This window comes from Mercenaria mercenaria, chromosome 1 (genome assembly GCF_021730395.1).
Source record: "Mercenaria mercenaria strain notata chromosome 1, MADL_Memer_1, whole genome shotgun sequence".
Lineage (NCBI taxonomy): Eukaryota > Metazoa > Mollusca > Bivalvia > Venerida > Veneridae > Mercenaria > Mercenaria mercenaria.
This window is the reverse complement of record NC_069361.1, coordinates 85,723,687-85,748,336: the sequence shown is the minus strand read 5'-3', so window position 1 is coordinate 85,748,336 and position 24,650 is coordinate 85,723,687. Positions and strand designations below refer to the sequence as shown.

The following is a 24,650-nucleotide window of genomic DNA, read 5'->3' as shown; positions in this document are numbered from 1 at the left end:
ACTGCATGCAGGAGTTGCTTCCTTTCAGCTTCAGAAATCTCTACCTATATGTAAAGGAGATCACTGCGTAGAAGACTGAAGACAAGAACTATTATTTTATTAGTCCAATTTCTTTATTTCTAAAGCATCAACTTTAAATACTTATGCAGCATTATCGTTAATTAATTACCCATTTAAATGCACGGCAATTGAACTTTGAATTATATGAAAACCGGACATAAATCAAAGGCATAATTCCTAAATAAAATGGCGTTTACCTGAGAATATCTGACCTTCACCAAATTAAATGAACGTTAGCTTGGAATTGCTTGGACAGTTGGAGATATTCCTAGAATTCTAATAGGTTGTCAAGGGTAACTACCAAGGATGCAATATGGCAAAATGGCTGCGCTGCATTGTAATCGCCTTAATATGCAATACCTGACAAAATGCAACAAATATGAGGACAGTCTGACTTTAAGATGATGCCGAAATAAGTAAAGAAATTATTCACCCAATAAATAATTGTTGACATCGATATTATTAGCATACATCTTACTAAAACGGTACCGACACTGTGCTACAATATACTACTTTTACAAAATACTGGGATATATCAATATTTTTCAGATTATAGCTGTGCGGAAGTATGTGACCCAGATTTTCATAGAATAAACGAATCGGGGGAGTGTGTTCTCAAAGAAAGGTATGAAGTATATTGCTTTAAGAAATGGAATACCTTTTAAGTTGTTATAAATATTATTGCAAATTTTTGTTTTCAATTACAATTAGATTGAACTACTATCATCAAATTTATTTATCAATTTCTTTTTCAGTAACGTTACAAAAGAAGGAACATCAACGGCAAATGTATTTTCAGTTCCTACAACAAAAACAACAACAACACAAAAGAAACTTTCATCAATGTTAAGCACTGGCATTACACCGTCTAAGAGTAACAATGACAGCAGAACATTGCCCACAACAACAAAAACAGGTTTGTAATGACATAGTACAAAACTACATGTGAACGTATCGCATTTTTTGTTGCAAAAAATAGGACGAGAACGTTTCAAACAAACGCCCGGTTACCACACATGACCAAAACGTTTTGTAGTGGTTTGATTTTTTTTTTCAACTTTATTTTAACACGTTTCATACACAACTTAAGCGCTCGCTATGTACATATCACACAGTGTATTACATATTACTTGCATAGATAAACAAACAGACATGTAAGATATTACAACACTGTAGGGCACCGCTCAAAACACAGAGACGCACACACGCGCACAAATAAGCAGGAAAAAAAAACAGTCGGGCACCGCCTAAGGATTTCGGCAGCCACAATTAAGGTGTAGTAGATAAATTACTTACAGTAAAAGGAGAGGGGATGCCAAAGCAAGGGAGCGCAAACGCAAGGAGAAAGGATGAGAGGGGCGATAGGGGGTGTGAGGGGAATGAGGAAGAAACGCTGACAACAAAGACAACATACGCAACACAAAATACAAGACGGACACAAAACAAGTTAAAATAGGGCTATCTATTTTCAACAAGTTTGAAAACAGAGTTAATAAAATCAATCCTCGCTGAGAGAGGCTCTAACAATAGTGAAAAAATACCAGATCGTTTTAAATAAAACATAAAATTATGGTTAATCTAAGGTTAATTACACCAATGTACTCAACAACTTGTCTGAAGTCTGGGCACCTAGAGCCTAACGTTTAAGGGCACGACTTAGAAAGCTGCAAGACAAAATTCCACTCCCTCCGTCCGCTTTATGTAGGATTAAGGAGAAAAGCATCAAGAAGTCTTACATTTCATTAGTCATTGCACCATCAAATAGGAAAGCGAAGCGATTAACTGTAGAGGGGTCAATCACCAAACATTCAGTATGCCTCACGAGTTTTGCATTGTATCCTCTTTTGATAAACTTTTTAACACATTTTACAAATATCTGATTGAAATAAGGGCTATTAATTTTACGAATGTTATAAAATATATCTCCATAGTATTCCATTCCGGGTGTGTAAGACAAGTTTTAAAAGAGTTTTAAGGTTGGTTTTGTAATTCACAGTTCGGACGATCTGTAGTATAATTTAGTGAACGGTTTCCGTAGCTTATGATAACGGTAACACTGTTGTAAAAATTGTTTGGTGATATGAAGATTTCTATCATAAAAACTCTCTAACTTTGAGCAAGTTCTTGCAAAACGAATAAATTGTGAAATATAGACACTGTTTGATGTTGCTCGAGGAACATCTCTATCAAGATGGGGGAGAATTAAAATCGTCTCTTTTATCATATGTTTTCATTCCTAGATTATTATTAATAAGTGTTAATTAAAGTCCAAAAATGACGCTTCTAAATCTGAAGTATTAGCCTTGTTAAGCTGTAACCCTTTTGTGTAAACGTGTTACACCATTTCTGAAAAATATAGGTATTGAAAATATCATCAAGATACCCCGACGTTCCATTAAAAGCTTCAATAATTTCAAATTGTGTGTCAGTGGACAATCTCGTTCGTTACAGTATAAAAATAAATCAGCAAAGAGTGGGGCGTAGTTAGTTCCTACCAGGATACCAGTTACTTGTCTGTGTTATTTCCAAATTTGATAAATATGTTTTCTAATAGAAACCTTAAAGCTTCACAAACCTTATCACAACTCCATGGGGTGTATCTCTTAAATTTACTGTTAGAAAAGAATGCTCTAGTTTCATTACATGCTGTATAATTACCGTTTTCTCTTGCAAATGTTTTCTCAATTCAAGCTACCAGTATTTCCCTAATAAGATTTTAAAAATGGTAAATTAACATAAAGTGTAGGAAAGTCATAAGTACTTAATATGGTCGAACATTTAAAAAATGTCTGTTTATTAATTTTTGATAACACCTCCAGAGTCCTTGATGTACCAAAACAGATTATTCCCTGAGTTCTTATATACCTTGGGGCAATACTTCTGCATGTGGTCTTTTATTGCAATAAGACAAGAAGTCAAAAGCAGAGAAATATTTTTGTAGCGCATAAGGTTGAATTTGCATTGGATCGAGCTTTATATGGGGTTTTGTGTAGTTTAGGGATCCAATAAAGTGTAGGAAGCTTCATCTCATTGTCGTCAAGTGCGACATTAAAATTTTTACATTGACCTACATGACTTTTAAGATTCACTATAAGTGATAAAACTAAACAGAAACTTTGTTATTGAACGTGGCCTAATTTCAGTTTACTGACGTTAATTTTCCACGCTTTGTTTAAACACGTTACTGAAGGATAGAGTGCTACAAAGAAAGTATTTCGTTTCGCATTATTTATTCTATAATTTGTATATAACGGTATGCAAGAAAAGAAATCGGTAGACCCTTGTTTAATACCACCAAAGTGGGAAGTTCAAATACTAAGTAAGAAATACTCTCAAGAAACACTACACTGACGTGCGTTGTGATGATTTATGCTAATTCTTCTTTTTAATTGCAGATGTTAGTAAATACTGGGTAGGTATTGTGATAGGAATTGCGATAGGGATCATAGCTGTAGGTGCATGCGGATTCGTTGTTTGGTGCCGTTTCCAAATAAGTGACGATAAAAGACAAAACGGAAAATCTGGTATGGCTTTCAGTACTTTGCTTAGACGTGAACTGTGTCGTGAATTTCACAGACCTAAAACATTAATTTAAAAAATGTAACGACAGCCTAGATTAGCTAGTCTCGATTTTTTAGTTATTATTATACAGAATGTAGATTGAAACGTTTTGGTAACGGTCGGTCAAACGGCTAAATAAATAACTTGAAATTTCTAGAATACAATTTGATTTAATAGAATTACGATGGTATTAAAGAAAATTCAATTCCAGATACACCACCATGGACCCTTCATACCCCTACAGTTCTTTTCAAATTGAAAACTGCCTTTAGAAAGTCTGAAACAAACCCTGAAATATTCAAGTCCAAATATCATGAAATCAAATCAACTTACAAGGACTATTTTGCAATTTACACAGACGGTTCAAAAGATGAATCAGAGGTTGGCTGTGCTGTTGTCAGCCTCCTTCATCAATCAGAATTACCTTTGCCAAATAATGCAACAATATTTTCAGCCGAGGCCAAAGCTATTGATTTAAAAATTTATTATCTTTTCCGACTCGCTTTCTGTTTTACAGTCAATTCATAACCGAGATATGGAAAATCCATTCATTCAAAATATTCTTCTCAGGTTTCATAAAAAAGTTTATCATATTTTGTTGGATTCCTAGTCATGTTGGTATTCATGGAAACGAGGATGCTGATATTGCAGCAAAGAAATCCCTTTTATCACAATCTAATTTGAAATTACCACATACCGATTTTAGGCCAATATAAAGAAATACATTTTATCTAAATGGCAATCGTCATGGAACAGTACTTCATTCAATAAACCTCATGATATCAAACCTACTCTAGGGGAATGGCACCAAGGGAACAGATCTGTTCGCAGGGAGGAAATTGTTCTTTCTCGCTGTCGAATAGGTCATACCCGTTTGACTCATTTTTATCTTTTGAATAAAGAAGATCAACCCGAATGTGTACCATGTCAAACACCACTAACTACTAAACATATTCTAATCGACTGTGTGGAATTTGCTACACAACGCAGTACATATTATGACGTTCAATCTTTAAAAGAGTTATTTGAAAACGTTTCAGTCGGAAATATCTTATCGTTTTTAAAGCAGATAGGAATATATCAAAACATCTAACATTTCATACTTTTGTTTACATCTTGCAATATTATTATATTTGCAGCTGATATTTTAACACACACGTATATACATTTTCACATAACTGATTTTAGATATGGTTTACATTTTTACATGGATGTTTTTAGATATGTTTTACATTATTCATAGTGTTCTTTACATTTTTACATGAATGATTTTTGGGTATGCTTTACATTTTTACATTAATGTTTATGCTTTACAGTTGGCATTTGCAATATGACTTCTTCTCGGCGATATATGATTCGCTGTAAAACCCAACTCACTCACTCACTAAAATTACTTTCTTTTTAATTTGTCGAACCATTTTACTTTTGGCAGTGATGTAATAATGTTTAATTCGAAAAGTCAGTGTGTGATATGAAATATCGGATCAGAACTATATTATTACACAATTTTCATTCAGACAATCATAATCCCAGTCCTCCTGGAACACCAGAATATGTCAGTTCTACTGAAGATAGTATCCAGATAAGATGGGATCCGCCAGACGGAAATGAAGCACAGCCCTTTATAGGCAGCTATGAAATTGAGATAAGAGAAGCTGGACATCAGGCTTGGAAAAGGTGATTTAGATTGTTTTTTGTCCTGGAGGGTACTTGTGCGTTATCCTTATTCAACAGTCCGACCGTCCATCAGTCCATCGCATAAAACCTTAAAACTACATCTCGGCAATATATGACCATTTTGTGTCTATTCGCCGTAAAACCCAACTCACTCACTCACTAAAACTACATAATATTTCTTTGTGACCTAGCACTTAGATAGAGGCAATATGAAAAGTAAGCTCAACATTTAAGTTTGCTTCAAATTGGTGAACGCGATTGACTTGGCAATTTACAGCTTGAAATACAGCAACAGCTTTTCATTACACGTGTATTGAAATAGTGAGAAGTTAGATAGTCTTTGATGGTATTGTTACATCTTATATAAAATGAAGACAAAACTGATTTATCTGGCTGACATACTTTGAGAGAATTGACGCACTATATATGATTTTTTGTACACGACGCGAAAAGCTATGCCATGTTGTCCCTGTAGGCTTGATTTCTAATAAGATATTTATATGTAGCATGGCAACGGACTCAATCACTGATAACTACAATATGTATACACGCACAACACAAGTATCTTAGAAATATAAAAGTTATTAATTGTGACATATATGATGTGTCAATAGTGTCGTTATATTACATGTACAAGGCGGTGACTAGCGAGGAGGATGTCTGCTATCCTGTAATCCGATCTTTAAAAAATGGTAAAAGTTTGTCAGCAAGTTGTTTAACATTGTTGAAGTCCATCCGGACAACAGTTTTCAAGTATGATTATTTTTGAGTTTATAATTAGTTCATGTGTACACATCAAAATACTCGGGATTATAAGGTTGTGGATGACATTACAAGACTTATCCAAATTTTATGTAATTTATTTCAGTTTAGGGGAAGCGACTTACAATAGATGTACTGCCCGTGGCCTGAAACAGGAAACGTCATACGAGTTCCGTGTTACTACTTTCCACAAAGGCAAGACATTTTGTCATTTCAGTGATCCAATACCACTTCAGCGGCCTTCAGGTGAGGTCCTCTTTGAATTTTAAGTAGTGTAAGTAACGAAATGTTTCTATAAATTTGGAGGATTATATAAGGCTGTAAACGTCCTGACGACTTACTTTGTTCATTTATTTGTTCGTTTAGTCTTCTATGCCTTCCTTTGTTATTTATTTGTGTGCATATACATACATACACAGCGATAGGGTTTCAGGGCTGGCGGCTATTTGTGCTAGATCTTTGTCAAAATATTTAAAATATTTTTCTGCTTATTATGGTGGCATATTTTTGCCAACCACTTGTTCAGTTATACATGTAAATATTTTTGTTTACTATCTGGCAACTAGAAAAGTTTTGTGTTATTCAGATAAATATGTTTAAAGGAGAAATCTGCTAGCAAGTACCCACGACAGCCACCACATATTTTACATGAAAAATTAGATATTACGAAAGTTTTCCTGAGAGCCAGTTAGCGTTTTATACATTATTTCCGAGACGGTAGTCACACATCATTCACTAATCCAATCTGTGTTGAACACTCTTGTCTAACAAACTAACTGAAAAATGTCAAAATAGTTCTCTAGTTAACGTAAGTGAATATATGGGTGGCAAAAGTGGGCGCTAAGTGGTAGTGTTGTCCTATTTTGATATTTTATGTGTATGACATAAAACTTTTCCACATTCAAGATAATAACCGAATATATGGCATTTTAAAGATAACACCGTATGAAAGTAAATAGAAATAGGTTATCAGGCAATTAGGAAAACTGTATAATAACTAACTGTGTATGTTCCGGTTTTAACCAGATCGTTTGTGTGCAGGCCAGTTTCCACGTATATTATAGCTTTAATACAACGAAACATTGATACACTAGTGTTGTAAACTCAAAACAACCATAATAAGTATGCTAAAAGGGCGAAATTATTTGGTTATCATCGTACTTTTAACATTTTTTTAATGTTCGTGTTTTGCTGTTTTGACTTTTAGAATCATAGTTGCAACTTTTCTTGATATTGGCTTCCATATATCAGCATCATGTTGCTTATGTATACAGATATAAATACCGGTGTACATGAAAAACGAATACATGTTTAAACTAAAAGATAAACTAAAGATATTGGGCGTTCTGTTACTTAGCAATCCAAATCATTTATCATACCATCTGCAATATTGAATAGGTTTGCAATAATTATAGTTCTTATATTTCTAAATCGAGGAGACTAGAGTTAAAATAATGTATTTACTGTTAAGATTTATATACATTTAGAATTATACTAGTATGATAAAACACAGGAGTTTGCAACTACATCAACAGATATAATAGACTACTTTTAAAATGGTCCAAGTATTACGCGTTTGTTAGTTTTAGTTTAATGTAGGCTGGTCATTTTACCTTTTGGGTTGAACCAGTTCCAACATAAACTTTTTGGTGTGGAATAAGTAATATGTAAGGAAATGAAACACAAAAAGATCCTCAAAATATCATGGCATATTTTTGAGATATTGCATCTGAAATTCTAAAGTAACATTTAATACGTAATGTGGTCGTTTGTTTTGGACCATATGATGTATTGTTCTACTACTGGTGTACTATAGCATAAATGTTTGTTTTGAATATACGAAAAATATATTCAGATTTCTAGCAAGTACTGGTAGGCTGTGTTTAGTTTTTACCATCTTTGTCAAACAACGTACGGGTGTTAAAATTCAGAACATAGAAATTCTAACCAAATTTATACATACATATTTTGTAAAACAAACTCATTGGTCAGATTGTGAGATACCTGATAGCATCAGTCTTTGCTTGAAACTCATAAACAGGTACGGCAGTTGTTCTGAAATGCTCCTCAAACTGATTTGTTATGTAATCCATGTATGTGAGTAAATGGATTATACTAATAATTCGTTTGATTGATTTTATTTTGGATGACTTTGCAGTACTTTGTTTAATTAAAATTAATCGAAAGGAAGCTGTCCTTAAATATCATCTAGTTTGTCTGGAATTTCTTTTGATGACATTTTCCCCTGTATTGCATAAGACACTCAAGATTATGAATTATCAATAAAACTTTATGTTGGAGTTAGCTTAAGGTTCTGCCATTATTTCTAGTAGTATAACCGGTCCAGAGCATTTAATTCTGCAGTAAAACCGTTTTTCCGTTACCTCTTTTAAAATACGGAAACAGTATCTGACTTTGTACATATGCCGAAAATGTATATTTTACAGTGTTCATATATATTGCATGTCGTTGGCTAGAGCAAGGCAATATTTTACTTTGGAATATTGAAATGTGTTATTCTTTTATTTAAAACCGATGTTGTTGATCTTTTTGTCGGTCGCAAAAATTGAAATGTGGAAATGTATCACTGAAGTTAAAGTAAGATGATACATTTTAAAAAATATTGAGAAACTTGATATATATTCTTAGACTTGTCTTGTTATGGCATGCCGTAGCTGCCTTCTATTTGTACCTTTCAAATTGTGATGTAGTCATGTCAGTTTGTGACGAGTCTTTCACATTTCGTGATGTGCATTTACAATGTCGTGCAGCAGATAAGTCAGTTGGTGATGTGCATTTCACAATTCGTGATGTGCATTTCACATCTCGTGCCGTAGATACGTCAGTTCATGATGTGCTTTTCACATTTCCTGTAGTAGAAAAGACAGCTGGTGATGTGCATTTCTCATTTCGAGATGTGAAATGCACATCAAGAGCTGACTTATCTAATCCACGAAATGTGAAATGCACATCACAAACTGACTTATATACTGCAATACATTGTAAATGCACATCATGAAATGTCAAACGCTCATCACGAAATATAGAATGCACATCATGAACGGACTTATCTACTGTACGACATTGTAAATGCACATACTGAAATGTGAAATGTACATCACGAAATGATGTAACTTCTGCATTGTAAATGCACATTACGATATGTGAAACTGACTTAACTACTGCACGACATCGTACAAGTACATCACAAACTGATTTACATACTGCACGAAATAACAAAGTGCGAAATGCACATCACGAACTGACTTATATACTGCACGTCATTGTAAATGCACATCACGAAATGTAAAACGCACATCACGAACTGACATGACTACATCACCGTTTAAAAAAACATATGTAGAAGGCAGATATGGCGTGTCATATCGTGTTGTATTGAGTAATTATATAAAGTGTATTGCTTTTCTTGTCTTTATTATAATGAACTATAATTTAACTGTTAACCGTTTTCAGTTTCTACCATGAACTTCAGTCCACACTGCCCTGAATGATACTGTTTGGAAAGTTTTGAAAATGAATGATGTATTGATTATGTGATGTCCAAGTTTTGTTTTAAAGAATGCTGATAATCAAGAGCAGGTTAATTTTTTTTCATAGAGTTTTAAAAAGTTGACCCATTGGTTTATTGCAGTTGTTCCAGAGATACGCACCCGTTTAGGTGATACTATAGCTAGGAAAGGAACTCCAGTTACTATACGTGTTATTTATAAGTGTACATCTGTACCAGACGTGATATGGAAAAAGGTAAGTACTGTACGCTCAATTACTTAAAATAACCTCTTCCAAATATGGCAATTATTTCATTCTTGCAACTTGTATTCAAATATTTTGATATTCATTAATTATCATTCACTGGTTGTTTTGTGATACGTATACTTAAATCGTGACCTTGTCACTGTGCCCTTGAGCTCGTCTGTAATTTATGTCGAAGTCAATTATTACAAACGTGCGGTTCTAAATTTCACGTCTTTTCTAAAAGTATTAAAATAAAGCGTTTTTCATTTCATTTTTTTTATTGAAGCCGTTAAAAGGTTGTTAATCAGAATTTGGTCGTTCAACTTTAACATCTGATTATTTACACCTTGTTTATGGACTGTGAGAGTATAATACATGCTTTTTTGATTGGCGTTTTTAGCTCACCTGTCACATAGTGACAGGGAGATCTTTTGTAATCGCCCTTCGTCCGTCATCCGTCCGTCGTCGTCTGTCCTCAAATTCTTGTGAACACGATAGAGACCACATTTTAAAATCAATTTTATACCCCAGTCACACATACGGCGCGGATAGCTACGTCCAGCGACGAATAGAAACGTAGTAATCTGTATCGATCTGTACCTGAGCCGTACCTCAAAGAAATAATTCGTATCAATCCGTACCAACACTTGTTCAAAACGTATTCAAGCTTGCAAGTTTCTCCAACTTTTGAACATGCACAAAAGTTTGAGCAGTTCGTAGCCATTTGAGCGTGACTTTAGTCCAGCTTGCTTAAAACTTATCCTTCCGTAGTTAAACGTACTTAAACGTCGTTATCCGTACTGAAACGTACCTCGTCGTATTGATCCGTAGCTGAACGTAGTTATCCGAGGCTGTCCGTACTTAAGCGTTGTTCAACCTAGTTCACCGCAGACCCGTCCACGCGCTGGGCAAGTTGCCAGTCGCAGTAAAACGTAGTTCAACGTAGTACTTATTCGCGTCCTGTATTTTTTTGTTCATCGTTTCTCACCCTTTTCCCATACTAAGACGTACTGCTCCTTACTTGTCCGTGTCCCCCTCCCAACCGCAGACCAATCCCATCCGCACCGTACCTAAACGCACGGACATATCCGTATGTGTGACTATAGCTTAAATCAAAATTGCACACAACTTATATTGGCATAATACCTCGGTTCCTTTCGAAACCTGGCCAGATACCATCATGGGTACCAGAGTCGTGGCCCTTAAAGGGCAAAAAATTCTATTTTTGTCTTTGCAGTCATATAGGGACTTTATCTATGGTTTGATTTGATACAAACTTGAAAACAATCTTTAAGGGTGTAGGAACGAATGTTTTTCTAACGTTAAGAATTTTTTCATACTCTGTGAGCTTGAAGAACATTATTTTTCAAGACAAACAAGAGAAGAAAAAAACAGGTCACCGAAATTCATAGGGTTTTTTCTTCATCCACAGTTTACGCATTTCTGAAATTTTGTAAAATTGAAAAAATGGTGGTGCTTTATAAAACATATAATATCCCACTTAATGTTACAGGGATTTCAGGTCTTACAGGTTAATATGAATATAAAGTGATGTCAGTATTATATAAGCATAAATGTCACAAATCTCTTTCATTTTTACATATTGACACAATTACCCCACCCACTTTATTTTCAATAGAAAAACGTATTTAGATCTACAAAAAATTCTGACGTTAAGATTTGCAAAATATTTTGCAGCTTTAATGACACACAAAAATGCTTCAAAACTGAAAAGAAAATGGTTGGGGTCACCGTGCATCTAAGAGATTTATTAAGAAAACTGTTAAAAACTGGTGAATTTTGATATTTTTGTTCGTTTTGTTTTAGTTTATATTTTCTAGATAATATAAAGTGCTATCTTGAAAACTTTTATTTCAATTATAGCTTATCATTATATGTTTCAGTCATGAAAATATTAAAACCAAACCTGATCCACTTTAACAGATATTTGAAATTACCTACCCCTACCCCATTGTAAATCTTACGTCAATTTTAGGCAAATGCCAGCCAAAAATAAGGGTGAATTTTTTTTTCACAAAAAGTAGAATATATTTGATTAAATGGCACATTATTAGCCATATTTTAAGTTAGAAAGCAATATTCAAAGAAACATTTTTCAAAATGGCGGATATCCTGAAAAAAAAACGCTCGTACATTCTTAAGAACAATAGATCTTGGATTACATGATGAGTTCATCAGATCCAATCATAGGTTCCGGAGTAACGGCCCCTAATTGACCCATGAAAGAGCCAAAGTTTATTATTTTTTACCTTGTGAACACGACAGAAGAGATATTTTACATTCGATTTTAACCACACTTACACACAACTTATAAGATCTTAGTTCCTTTCGAAAACCGGCTAAATTTCATCATTGGTTCTAGAGTTACTGCCCCTGAAAGGGGCAAAATTTTCTATTTTGACTCTTTCAGCCATATAGAGGTTTAATTTATTCTTTGATTTGATACAAACTTGCTCGGAACGTTTATCTTAATGGTCTCTAGACCAAGTTCGAAACTGGGTTATGTGGGGTCAAAAACTAGGTCACACAGGTCAAATCAATGGAAAAGCTTGTTTACACACTAGAGGCCATATTTATGACCCTATCTTTATGAAACTTGGTAAGAATGTTTATACTGTTAATTTTTATGCCACATTTGAAACTGGGTCATGTGGGGTCAAAAACTAGGTCACCACTCAAATCAACGGAAAAGCTTGTTAACACTGTAGAGGCCACATTTATGACCCTATCTTCATGGAACTTGGTCAGAACGTTTATCATGATAATTCCAAAGCCAAGTTTAACAGGTGAGCGATATAGGATAATCATTACCCTCTTGTTTAGCATTAGTATTAATTGATAAAAATACTTAGCGTATGAAGTTATATGAGTATCAGATATATTCTATTATATTTGTTAAAAATGTACAGTCATTTACAGTTGCGTCGTTAGCCGAAATTATTTAAGGCAGTGGACCCGTAATAGTAATGTTTAAAAAGTTGCATTAACTTAATACAGTCTTAAAGTTAACATTGTTTCGCATTGTGTTGCAATTTTTTAACAACAGTTACCGTGTCGTTTTTCAAAATTTTGTATAACTTAAATATTATATTTCCTCAAGCTCAAATAGAGACAAATTTGAAAGTGATAACCACTGTTCAAAACGATTGCAGATAATTCATTTTACCAATAACTTTGATAAAAGAAACCTCAAAGTATTTGTTAACAATTATAAAACACAAAATAAAACTGGCGATAACAACTTTTTCTGGGGAGCCTCAAGTAAAAGGATTTAATCGTCGGGAAGAAATTAAGCTTCAACACTGAAAAATTATGGTCGAGTCCTGTGAGACCGTTTTAAATTTTGCTCACATTCAAAAATAACCATGGGACAGAAGTAAAACCTACCTACATTTCTTTCACAATATGTAAACTAAAGAGTAAAGGCAAAATAAAGAACTTAAACCGCAATGCAACTCAGTATTTTTAAAGATGTCTAACCATGTACCCTTCTGTATTAGAGGTAAAATTCACTTTAAACAGCAAGAAATGACTTATCAAATGAAAGAATTCGGTCTTTGTACATTAAATCAATAATAAGTCTTGCAAAAACAGTTTAACTTACTAGAAAAAAAGAAATTATATTTTATATTCTTTTAAAACTCCCTTAGGATGTCGAATTTACGTAGTGAACCCAACGTGGACTTAAGTTATGAAATTGAACTTAAATAACAGCTACACTAGATGAAATGCGCGGGAAATAATTGTTTTCTCTAATGCCATGTCGAAGTTGGGACACATAGAGATTGTAATAATTATTACCAAGATTTTGTCTTAACCTGTCGAAATACGGGACCTTTGCTCTATATATAAAACAGTTTAGTCCTAGTGGGGCTTGAACCTACGCTCTCCTGAAAAATTAGTCAAAGTAAGTAGTGACAATCGGCGACAATCGGATAATCGTTGGCGTGGCATTCATGAACACGATCGCCTACTTCACTTTTCCCTGACCGAAAATTACTTGGCACCATAAAACGGATAATTTAGTTGTTTCTGACCCCTTTCGTTCTGGTATTTATGGTTCTTTAGGACAATTTCGCCAAGGGAAACTACTCTTCTACAAAAAATGTCTCGGAAGAACTCGAGGTCATCTATGATCACCCAGATTTTGGAAGGTATTTGGCTTTTTCAAAATTAAGCCGGGAAAACTATCGTCCCGAACTCTGCACATCAGTATGGCAGTATGCAAAGCATGTCGTAAGACTTTCGCAAACAAAAGTATTTTGAATTTTGTGAGATTGAAAGAAATTCCAGTAGTTAACTCAGAATTAATAAATCGTTATTACCTTTTTTTGCTGAACTCCGAATATTTTTTAATTTAATAACACAATATCACTGGATTAATACTGCCTGTCTGCACCCTGGTGAAATTTAGACGAGTTCCTGATTTGAAGTTTACTATCTTCACAAATATTGTACTTTTTACGCTGTTAACTTACTTGTGTTAATGAAGGGTCTTTGCACATAAGATACAATAGAAAAACGATATTTAATCCGTGTGGTTCGTTTCTTAAGTAATGATGTAAAACATACATTGTGAATGTTTATAACCAAGTTCAAGGTGAACTTATAGATATGCAACTAAAATAACCGATTATCAGATTATGTTATGGCTGGCCGATTAATCGGTAGGCAAATCTAACCGACTTGCCCATCACTAAAAGTAGGTTTATGTCAGGAAAACATGGAGGTACACTATTACGGATCCATTACCTTAAAATTGAAGTTTGTTATTAGGCATTTCTAGTCTGCCCTGAAGAAAGTTTTATACCGGATTAAGGACGTTTACCTGTGTAAGGGGACATCACAAAATATTCGAGTGATGTAACATGGTTTAAGAGTAACGCCACGACTTTATTCGTTTATTTTACACCAATCTGGTGGTTAATATCTTATTCTGGATTTGTCATCGCTTAGTTTTTAAACGTTTTAGAGTAAAGCTGTACACGAATATGAATTCCACGAGCAGTTGAGTAATGTTAGATATCAACAGGCAGTCGTTTCAAATTCAGACTTGTGTAACCACGTTTTCAACAAAGATAAAGGTAAAAAAATCAAACATAACTGTAAATTTGACTGTAGAATTTAAGAAAAGGCTGCATTATACGGAAGAGCATTATTGCCCGCTACGTATTATTTTGTGAAGTATGTATTTTTCGAGTTACATACCTATCTCACTCGATATTTCGAACAGTTTGAGATACCTTACACGAAAGTTCGTCTTATTAGTTCGACATTTCGAATTAAGTAACTCAAAAAAATTGATTTACTAATATTTAATACTCAAAATTTCGACTAAGTATCTGGAAATTTCGTCTACACTATTCAATGATTAAAACTGGATTGCGATTACGGGCATTGCAAGTTCGATTTTTAGCTTCCGCACAGAGAACGCTAAAAGACATTTATTATGTAGTCATATGGTGACCTCGAGATACTTTTGTCGTAGTTTTTTTTTCGGAAGCCATATGGTGGATTTGTTGATCAACCGACAGTCTGTCTGTTTGGAAGTCACATGACCGACTGATCGACCGACATTCGCAAGACTATATAGAGCTCCAATCCATGTCATGTATTCGTGTCACGCATCGACCGTATATCATTTCCGTATTCGTCACACCCATTTTAGCCCAACATCATCAGATGGTGGGCTATTCAAATCACTCTGCGTCCGTGGTCCGTCGTCCTTCCGTCCGTTAACAATTTCTCGTTATCGCATCTCCTCAGAAACTACTCGGGCGAGGTGATCAAACTTTGTCAGAATGATGTATTGGTACCCTAGTTGTGTCCCCCTGAAAATCAGACTGGTTTAACAATTTTTGAGTGAGTTATGGCCCTTTGTTTATTTTTATAATTTACATAGATTTATACAGGGAAAAACTTTGAAAATCTTCTTGTCCAAAACCACAGGGCCTAGGGCTTTGATATTTGGTATGTAGCATTATCTAGTAGTCCTCTACCACAGTTGTTCAAATTATATCCCTGGGGTCAAATATGGCCCCGCCCCGGGGGTCACATGGTTTATTTATACTTATATAAGGAAAAACTTTGAAAAACCTCTTTTCCAAAACCACAGGGCCTAGGTCTTTGATATTTTGTATGTGACATCTTCTAGTAGTTCACTACAAAGACTGTTCAAATTATTCACCCAGGGTCAAATATGGCCCCGCCCTTAGGGTCACGTGATTTACATAGAGTAATATAGGGAAAAGCTTTGAAAATCTTCTTGTCCAAACCACAAAGCCTAGGGCTTTGATATTTGTAATGTAGCATCATCTTGTGGTTCTCTACAAAGTTTGTTCAAGTTATCCCCCTATGGTCAAATATTGCCCCGCCCCGGTCACATGGTTCATATAGACTTATATAGGGAAACTCTTAGAATCTTCTTGTCCATAACCTACAACATTCAAATTTGTACCACGTATATAGTTTTGAGTGGCAAGATGAACCTTGACATGAGTTGACCTTGATCTTGACCTAGTGACCTACTTTCACATTTTTGAAGGTACAGGCTCGAAATTTGGACCACATGCATAGTTTTGTATTCCGAATGAAATTTGACCTTGATTTTGACCTAGTGACCTACTTTCACATTTCTCAAGCTACAGCCTTCACATTTGGACCACTTGCCTAGTTTTGTGTACCGAAATGAACTTTGACCTTGAGATTGACCTAGTGACCTACTTTCACATTTCTCAAACTACAGCCTTCAAATTTGATGCACATGCATAGTTTTATGTACAGAGAACTTTGTCCTTGAAATTGATCTAGTGACCTACTTTCACATCTCTCAAGCTACAGCTTTCAAATGTACAGTGTTGTGTACGGAAATGAAATTTGACCTTGAGCTAGTCAATAAGTCTTGAAATTTGGAACATTCAAAAATGGCTCATTGGTGGGCGCCAAGATCACTCTGTAACCTCTTGTTATATAATCGAAATTAGTTTTTTTTTTACATGCTGTTTCAGGTATCACTGTATTTCCTTCTTGGTGACGTGTGTATACTATAATGCATTTGAGAAAACCCCTGATATTTTTTCGTCATATGACATCCAAGTCAGCATCGGGATAGCCTAGAAATAATTGCTCCCCCGCCCCACTTTGCGCAACCGAGACTGAAAATAAATTAATTCGAAAGCTAATGTCAGTTTAAAACTTTCCTGTTGGTTTAGGTTTTAAATCATCCCATTATGTATCAAATGCAAATATAAAACTAAAAATAATATTAAAATCTAAAGACATTGTAAATTGTCATCGTCACTTTGGCAATGTGGCTATATACATAGTCGTTACTCATTCTCACACTTGACTCAAACATGAGTAAGTATCACTCAAGTGGGCCTGGAGTAGACCTTGCGGGAGTGTGAGTGGAGTTCGAATGTCATTTTCATACATTCCACTCAATCTTAACTTTCGGATGGATAATTCGAGTAACGGTTTCATTGTACACAATAGTTTTAGTGGATTATAAATGACAATGAAATCAAAGGTATGCACAAGTGCTGATCGTTATTTTCGTAAATTTATTTGCCAAAATGAACGTTGTCATCTTATTGCTTTTCTGTATGTTCGTCCGTCCATCTATCAATTTCTTATATTTTACGTCCGTCCGTCCGTTTACTCATTTATATTAGTAAAGTGAAATTTACACTTACAATACATGATACTTGAAAAACATGAGTTTATTTTTCGCTGAAAATGAAATTTATTATTACACTGTACATACATAGTTAAATGCATAGTTAGGGGTCTTCCTCAAGTCCTTGTATGTACTACGATAAAATAGTGTAAGATAAAATCGACCGTGGTTCAAATGATGTTAGAACAATTATAATTTTAGCAGTGTTTAGAGACTGAAACTTTATTTAAATGTTGGTCATAACTATACAAAAATGTCTTGATGTATTAAATTCCCGAGTGCGGTTGCATTTGATAGTCTGGGACTGTTTCTTGAAATTTTATCTTAATGCAAACCCTTTAACTTTATTTTATAACTTATTTAGTCTATTTGTTTATTAGACATATTTTGATTGTGTGAAACTACCAACTGACCAGTAAGTTATTATTACATTAAGTTCTTATTATATATTCATGATTTCGTCTGAGAATATCATTTTTATAATTATACAATTCAGGTCATTTGATCTCAAAGATTCCATACATATTTATGTATAAGAGGGTACATTACGTCAAAGTTTATATAAATAAGCGACAGCAGCAACTTCATGTTTGTATTTCAATACTTCCTTTTATACATAACTTACTTCTAAAAATTGAAACACCCTTTCTCACATGTTATAATTTTTTTGGTAATAACTTCCAGAGCAAGGTATTAATTAAAATCTGTAAATTTCATTTCATCGTTACATTTGCTACTAGTGCATTGAGCTTAGTTGTTACATTCTGCTGGACAGGGTGATGACGTACATGAAGAAGAAGACGATCGCGTGACGTTCAAACATGATGATGTAGAAGCTGCATGTGTAATGGAGGTCAGGTCCGCTGAAAGAAAAGATTCAGGCAAATATACAATTATACTGAAGAATGAAAAAGGCAGCTGTCAGAAATCATTTCAAATTATTGTCAAAGATGTTCCAGGCATGCCTGTTGGGCCATTAACAGTGAATAACGTTCGGGAATCAGAAAATAAATATCGGCTGACATGGAAACCGCCAGAGGTAAAACAAGACATATTAAAAAATGAAAAGCGCGGTGGTGTTTACGTTACATCCTATTTTTGTATTATTTTGTATTTTTTGAAAAGAGTGTTTCTTGGTATGCTCTTATACGGTTTGCCTGAACATTCGATCCAAAGGTTGGTTTCTGATTTATTTCTTTAGTTAGGATTGACAAGTGTAACTACGCTTTTTGCAGAGCAGTCATATATAAAGAACAGTAAGATTTACTATTACTAGCAAAATGGTTGTTTTCGCTCAATATCGTTTGTTTTGGTAGACATATTGTTACCAAACATGGTGCGTGTATAGCTTTTGTAGAGACAATGGTTGAGATTGTATTTGAGTCACTCTGTTCAACGTCAATGTCACTGTTACTAATAATAGTGAAATGGTTTACACTCAATAACTTTAGCTAAGAATGAGATGACTTGATTAATCTTTATACTCTGAAATTCCACCGTGATGCAGTGGAGTAAGTCGTTGGTCTATTGTGCTTCCTGTAATATAGAAATTTTGGAGGGCAACGGACGGGTAGGGCTTCTAATCCATGTCAGGGCAATAAAAAGAACCATTTAGATGTCATGTAATAGGGTCAAGGGCAATGCTAGAGTACTTAAAATAGACAAAAATCATTGGAATCATCAAACATTTGGTTTCAGGTTTAACACCTTAGTGTAATCAAGGCTTTGGATTGTGTTTGGGATCACTGTTACTAAAAATTATAGATAAATAGTTTCCGCTCAATATTTTTCTACAAAAGCGGTGTGTACATAGGTTTTATCAAGACAAAGGTTGTATTGGTTAGGACTGTATTTGGAGTCACTCCGATCAAGTGTAATGTAATCGTTTCTCACGAGAGAAAATTGTGTCCGCTTGATATCTTCAGTTTTGGTAGAGCTATTGTCACCAAACTTGGTGAGAAGATAGCTTTTCTGTTGATTTAGTAGATGATGGTTTCCACAAGTGTCTGGTTGCCGCGTTTCTGGTCTTATATCTTGATTTTTTGCATAATATGCATTTCTTCAAGCGCTGAACAGATTAGAGGGCAGGAAAACGTAAAAAAAGCAATATTGACTCCTTTTCAACTGTCAAATGCTCATACATTTCATAAAACATGTTATAGTTGTCAATAGTTATGTTTAGACAATAAAACAAAATCGACAGCTAATTTTGATTGGTCCATTCTGTTAGATTTTCAAACAATCAGATCACATGACTCATGATGATATATGATAATGCAATATATGCAAGTATTCAGGATATTGCCATCAAAACTTCGATCGCCTCTATTAAATTTTATAGTTTCTGTACGAGTGTAAAGTTTCACAAGAATTTCAGTAACATATTTTTTGTCGGTATGTTTTGGGGTTAAATCACAGTTCCTGAAGCGTATTAATACAGACATCAGAGATGCCTTACAAATGCGTGCATTTCAATACTGTAGAAAGTATTAATTGATTTCGTAGGAAAACAGTTCATTTCTCAAAACCCATTTTGAAAGAAAGTACATTTGTCATAATGTCATAAAATATCTGGAATCCATAGATTTTTTTTTCAATTTTATTGACTGTTTTCTGTTAATGTTTTCCAGGACAATGGTGGAAGTGAAATAGATAACTATGTAGTGGAGCAGGAAAGTGAAACAGGAGAATGGAAGCCATATATTGCATACGTAAGAGAAACAAGCTATATATTAGACCTAACTCAAGAACGGAAAGAGTATCGTTTCAGAGTTAAAGCCAAAAATGAACAAGGATTCAGTGTACCATGTGAAATGGAAACACCTTTTATTCTAAGTAAGTTATAATGAGACACGAGGATATAGTTAGTTATTTTATTAATGGACCATATATAATCGGGTACGACGGCAGCAATTAGGAAAAGGCAAAATCACAAACCATTAGAGAAAGCAATAGTTATAGTTAATTAGAAATAATTATATTATCACTGCATTAGCACGTGAGTAAGCGTCCAACCAAATACACCCGTCATACCCGACACAACTCATCAGTATAAATGAAAACTAAAACAAAAGTGGGAAAAGGCCGCGACTTTATTTAAAGATTTATCATGGCAAATGGCAAGGTGATATAATGTTTAAAATGAATACACTGTACATACAACTCAACATGTATACTGGAAATTACTTAATTTCATTTACCATAAAAGCGAAAAATGACAAGGAACAAAAATAAATGAATCAATAAATAAATTTAATATAATTTGTATCCCGGCGAAAGAACAGTTATCCCGAGCGATGACTGCATGGGGAAAACTTACCAAGGATAAACATGAGTCAATTGCGAGAACAGCAGTGCGTTACTGATAAAACAAAACAGTATACTTAATAAATATTCTGTGCAAATAAAAGCCAAAATATCACGACATAGTATATAATACAGTGTATATAATATATAGCATATTGGGTACCGTCAGCATATCTGTTAATACGCATGCTACAATCGAAATCGTATTAAAACTGAAATACAAGCCTTTTTGTTACGAAAAACAAATTCGATTGTATATTTCTCAAACGGAATACGAGCCGCCCACGAAAAATCCCATCCCTTATTTTTAACTCGGACAGGAGGAAACGTGTTTCTGTAGCCAATGTGTAACACACTGAAATGCTCAGACTGTCCCTCGAAATACTGAACAACGGAACTAATTCAAGCATGCTCAGATACATTCCAAACCAGTACAGGTTGCGACCCTATATTCAAGACTATTATCTATAATATATGTCTACACGGGCTCGAAAGGTTTAATTTTATAATAAATATTTTAAGAGTGTTTTCATGTACAGTATTCAGTTTACAAAAGACTAAAAAAAAAGTCCCTGTATAGGTAGCCACAGTCACATGATCTAACTTTCAAACACTATTTATTATGCATAAGTTGAGACAAATGTTCTCCGTTATAAGCTGTAACATTTGATAATATTCCATAACTATCATAGATACTTACGTAATTGCCATGCCCGAATTTGCAAAATGTAGGAGCAGAAGAACACCAAAACAAATGCATTTGATAAATACACTTGACATACGTATTTTTTATAATTATTGTGTCTTTGATTATTTGAATAACAGTGCTCATCATGAACTAATGCACGATACACATGTTAGGGACGGGGACAGTGATATTTAAGTATAGTACTATCATACTCTTGCGCTTCTACTCTCATCACTGATCATCTACTACTAGTATATAACTAAGGTCTCGAAGATAGGTCTGCACTGGTAAACGGAGGCACGTATAGAAAAGATTGCAAACATCCTTGAAACATAGAAGTGCAGACCTATGAACGAGTCTACAACACCGGGCTCCCTCTAACACTGTTAAGTGCTCATTTTTGCGTTCCTTAAACCTATATAAACCATGGTCAGCCGCCCCTTAGCTAGACAGGACGAACAACCAGCCACGGCTAGAAGACTATTTACTTCATTTCACAGCGTATTTTCACAGGCATAAGTATTCAAATTAATTGATAGATTACCGATTTAAAATATCAATTTGAGAAATACTATTACTTGAACACATTTGCTTTGGTACTCCCCTACTCCTCACCATGCAATATCAAATTAAAACATAATTCTGTGAAAACGTTTTAAAGCCGCGACATAAATGAATGTAAACTTAACATGTTTCTTCCAGAAAGTGTTTCTGGCAGTTTAACAGAACATTTTCAAACAGCACTTGCACTTAAAATGTTTGTACATTTAGATACTTCATTTAATATCTACACAGCTCATATCCACAATAATCTCACGAAAATATTGCTATTATTACAACTACTTGCACACTCCATATTTCATTCCAAAGAATCCTTATATTTTTATAGATTTTATCATTCAATAAAATTGACCAGTTATTATATATCTGTAGGAATAATATTCCGCTATTGTCCTATTCCCAAATAAGGTATGCGTGTAAAACAGATCAACCATGCAGGAGCCTGAAAAGTAGATGAACAGAAGCAGCAAAGACTTCCGATTCATTACAAACTATATACATGTATAACTATAAAGAATAACTTGAAATATGGGGACGGGTGGGTGGGATAAATTCAGTGAAATTCTATGTTGCTCCGCCGCTAACAAGAATTGAAATTGCAGAGCAAACGTGTCGAATCCAAAAGAACAAAATTCACGCTTTTTTCCTAATGCCAAAGGTAACATCCAACGTTCTCACACAAATAAATGCTATGATATCATCGTTGTCGTCACGACCTTCCTATATGGAACAGGTTTGTAGGGGTCCATAAAAAATAAACAGATTTATTATGCATGAATGCAACATAAATCCAATTAATTCTTGCATGTCGGTCGGGAGTTCTGTTTTCCTTTCTTACTGTAACTGGGAAAAGTATCATCTTACAGCCCGGGATATTGTATAAATAACATCATAAGCTATAATGAAATAATATTGTTTCAGTTTATTTTATCTTTTTAATCATATGTGAAATACGGTAAGCATGAAGGAGAACATCCCAGTTTTCATTTTAGTAGTAACTTGACATAGCCTCTTTTCCGCCTTAATAGATACAGTCCTTTAGAGCCGACTACTCCTATCCACACTTTATACTAGTGCAAGATAAATTGCACATGATTTGTCTTATTAACGGCAGGTTTAAAATTGCGAGATTATAACGGTCATTTATAAATATTATAATCATGTGTTTTAGGCATGTCGGTGCAATGTCATATATTCGCTTGTTTTGTCAAGTCGTTATCTTTAAAACTAAATTAAATATGAAGAACATTCGAGAAAACATATCAAACAAACCACATACGAAACCATTTCCACATATGAACGTTAATTGTAAAACCTTTCTGTTTTTGTCACACGATAGTTTCTAAGAACCTTTGAGACTTTATTTATCACATATATCCAAATCTTAAATCATTTTATTGTGATATAAAGTTATCGGATGTGCTAATTCAAGGTCAGTCACCATTTTATGAATAGTTTACTGAACAGTAAAAGAAACTATCCAGATGCATAACTGGGGTATTGTTTAATAAAAAACCTAAATTTATAAATACGACTTGTTTTCTTCATACAACATTACACGTGAAGAACTTCACGTGTTAAATTGAAAAAAAAAGAAATCAATCAACCGTGAAGTCAGTACTGTCAGTTTGCACGAAATTCTGGCTATATCTTCTGCGCGACAGTTGCATTGTAACATCCCAATTGCGCGCTCACGCTGAATTTGATTCAGTCGTGCCATGCAACCAACAATATTTTTTTACTTTATGCTGTTTTTCGAGTTAGTCAATCATCAATGTTTCCAATGATAATAAAATTCCACAAAGAATTTCGTTAATTACACGCGCACGTGAATTTCGTGCAAAACGGCTATTGTGGGACTACTGACTTCACGGTTGGTTGATTTTTTTATTTACCAAGTGAAGTTCTTCAAGTGTAATTTGATATGAAGAAAACAAGTCAAATTCATAACTTTAAGTTTTTTTTATTTAAAATATCCCAGTAATACATCTGGATAGTTTCTTTGGCTGTTCAGTAATAAACTGATTTGAATTTAACTAGCTTGCTTTATATGACGATATGTCTAACTTGTTCATGAACTCACGTATCATTATTCAACGCATTTATTCACAGAACAGTTTCTTGAAACGGGCTTATTATTACCATTTTCTTGAGTAGTTGATTTAAAATATTATTGTACAATTCCATGTTTAAGGTGCACCCAAAGTGAACCAAGAGGTAAAGGATTATGTCGCAGTGGAGGGTAATCCATGTAACGTTTCAGTTCCTTACAGTGGCGTACCGAAACCTGATGTTCACTGGACGAAGGTTAGTAAAGTCCATTTCAGAATGACATTGTACGTTAAAGGTATGTATATGCCTGTAATGCATTTACAGAACATAATTGTATCAGAATAATCTATAACTTGATTCCAATAATAAATTATGCTAAATGCACTTAAGTAAGATATTGGCCTTCAAACGTTTGTCTAAAAGGTCATTGAATCGGTTGCGAAGAACAAAGTGACTTCAGGCACAATGTCTCTTTTATCAAATCGTCAGGGAAAATATACACCTCGCCTGTGGATCGAACACACGACC

The 24,650-nt window shown here is 34.3% G+C and overlaps 1 protein-coding gene across 1 annotated transcript in view; it reads left to right on the top strand.

Moving 5' to 3' along the window:
• The window catches only part of LOC123531716 (twitchin-like), a 52,637-nt gene that overhangs the window by 14,404 nt on the left and 13,583 nt on the right, over positions 1-24,650 (top strand). The window contains exons 5-13 of the mRNA XM_053553094.1: positions 610-685; positions 816-976; positions 3,456-3,584; positions 5,139-5,298; positions 6,167-6,306; positions 9,713-9,825; positions 18,291-18,554; positions 20,146-20,350; positions 24,265-24,377. Coding sequence (XP_053409069.1) covers positions 610-685; positions 816-976; positions 3,456-3,584; positions 5,139-5,298; positions 6,167-6,306; positions 9,713-9,825; positions 18,291-18,554; positions 20,146-20,350; positions 24,265-24,377 — 1,361 coding nt within the window. The remainder of the gene's footprint in view (positions 1-609; positions 686-815; positions 977-3,455; positions 3,585-5,138; positions 5,299-6,166; positions 6,307-9,712; positions 9,826-18,290; positions 18,555-20,145; positions 20,351-24,264; positions 24,378-24,650) is intronic.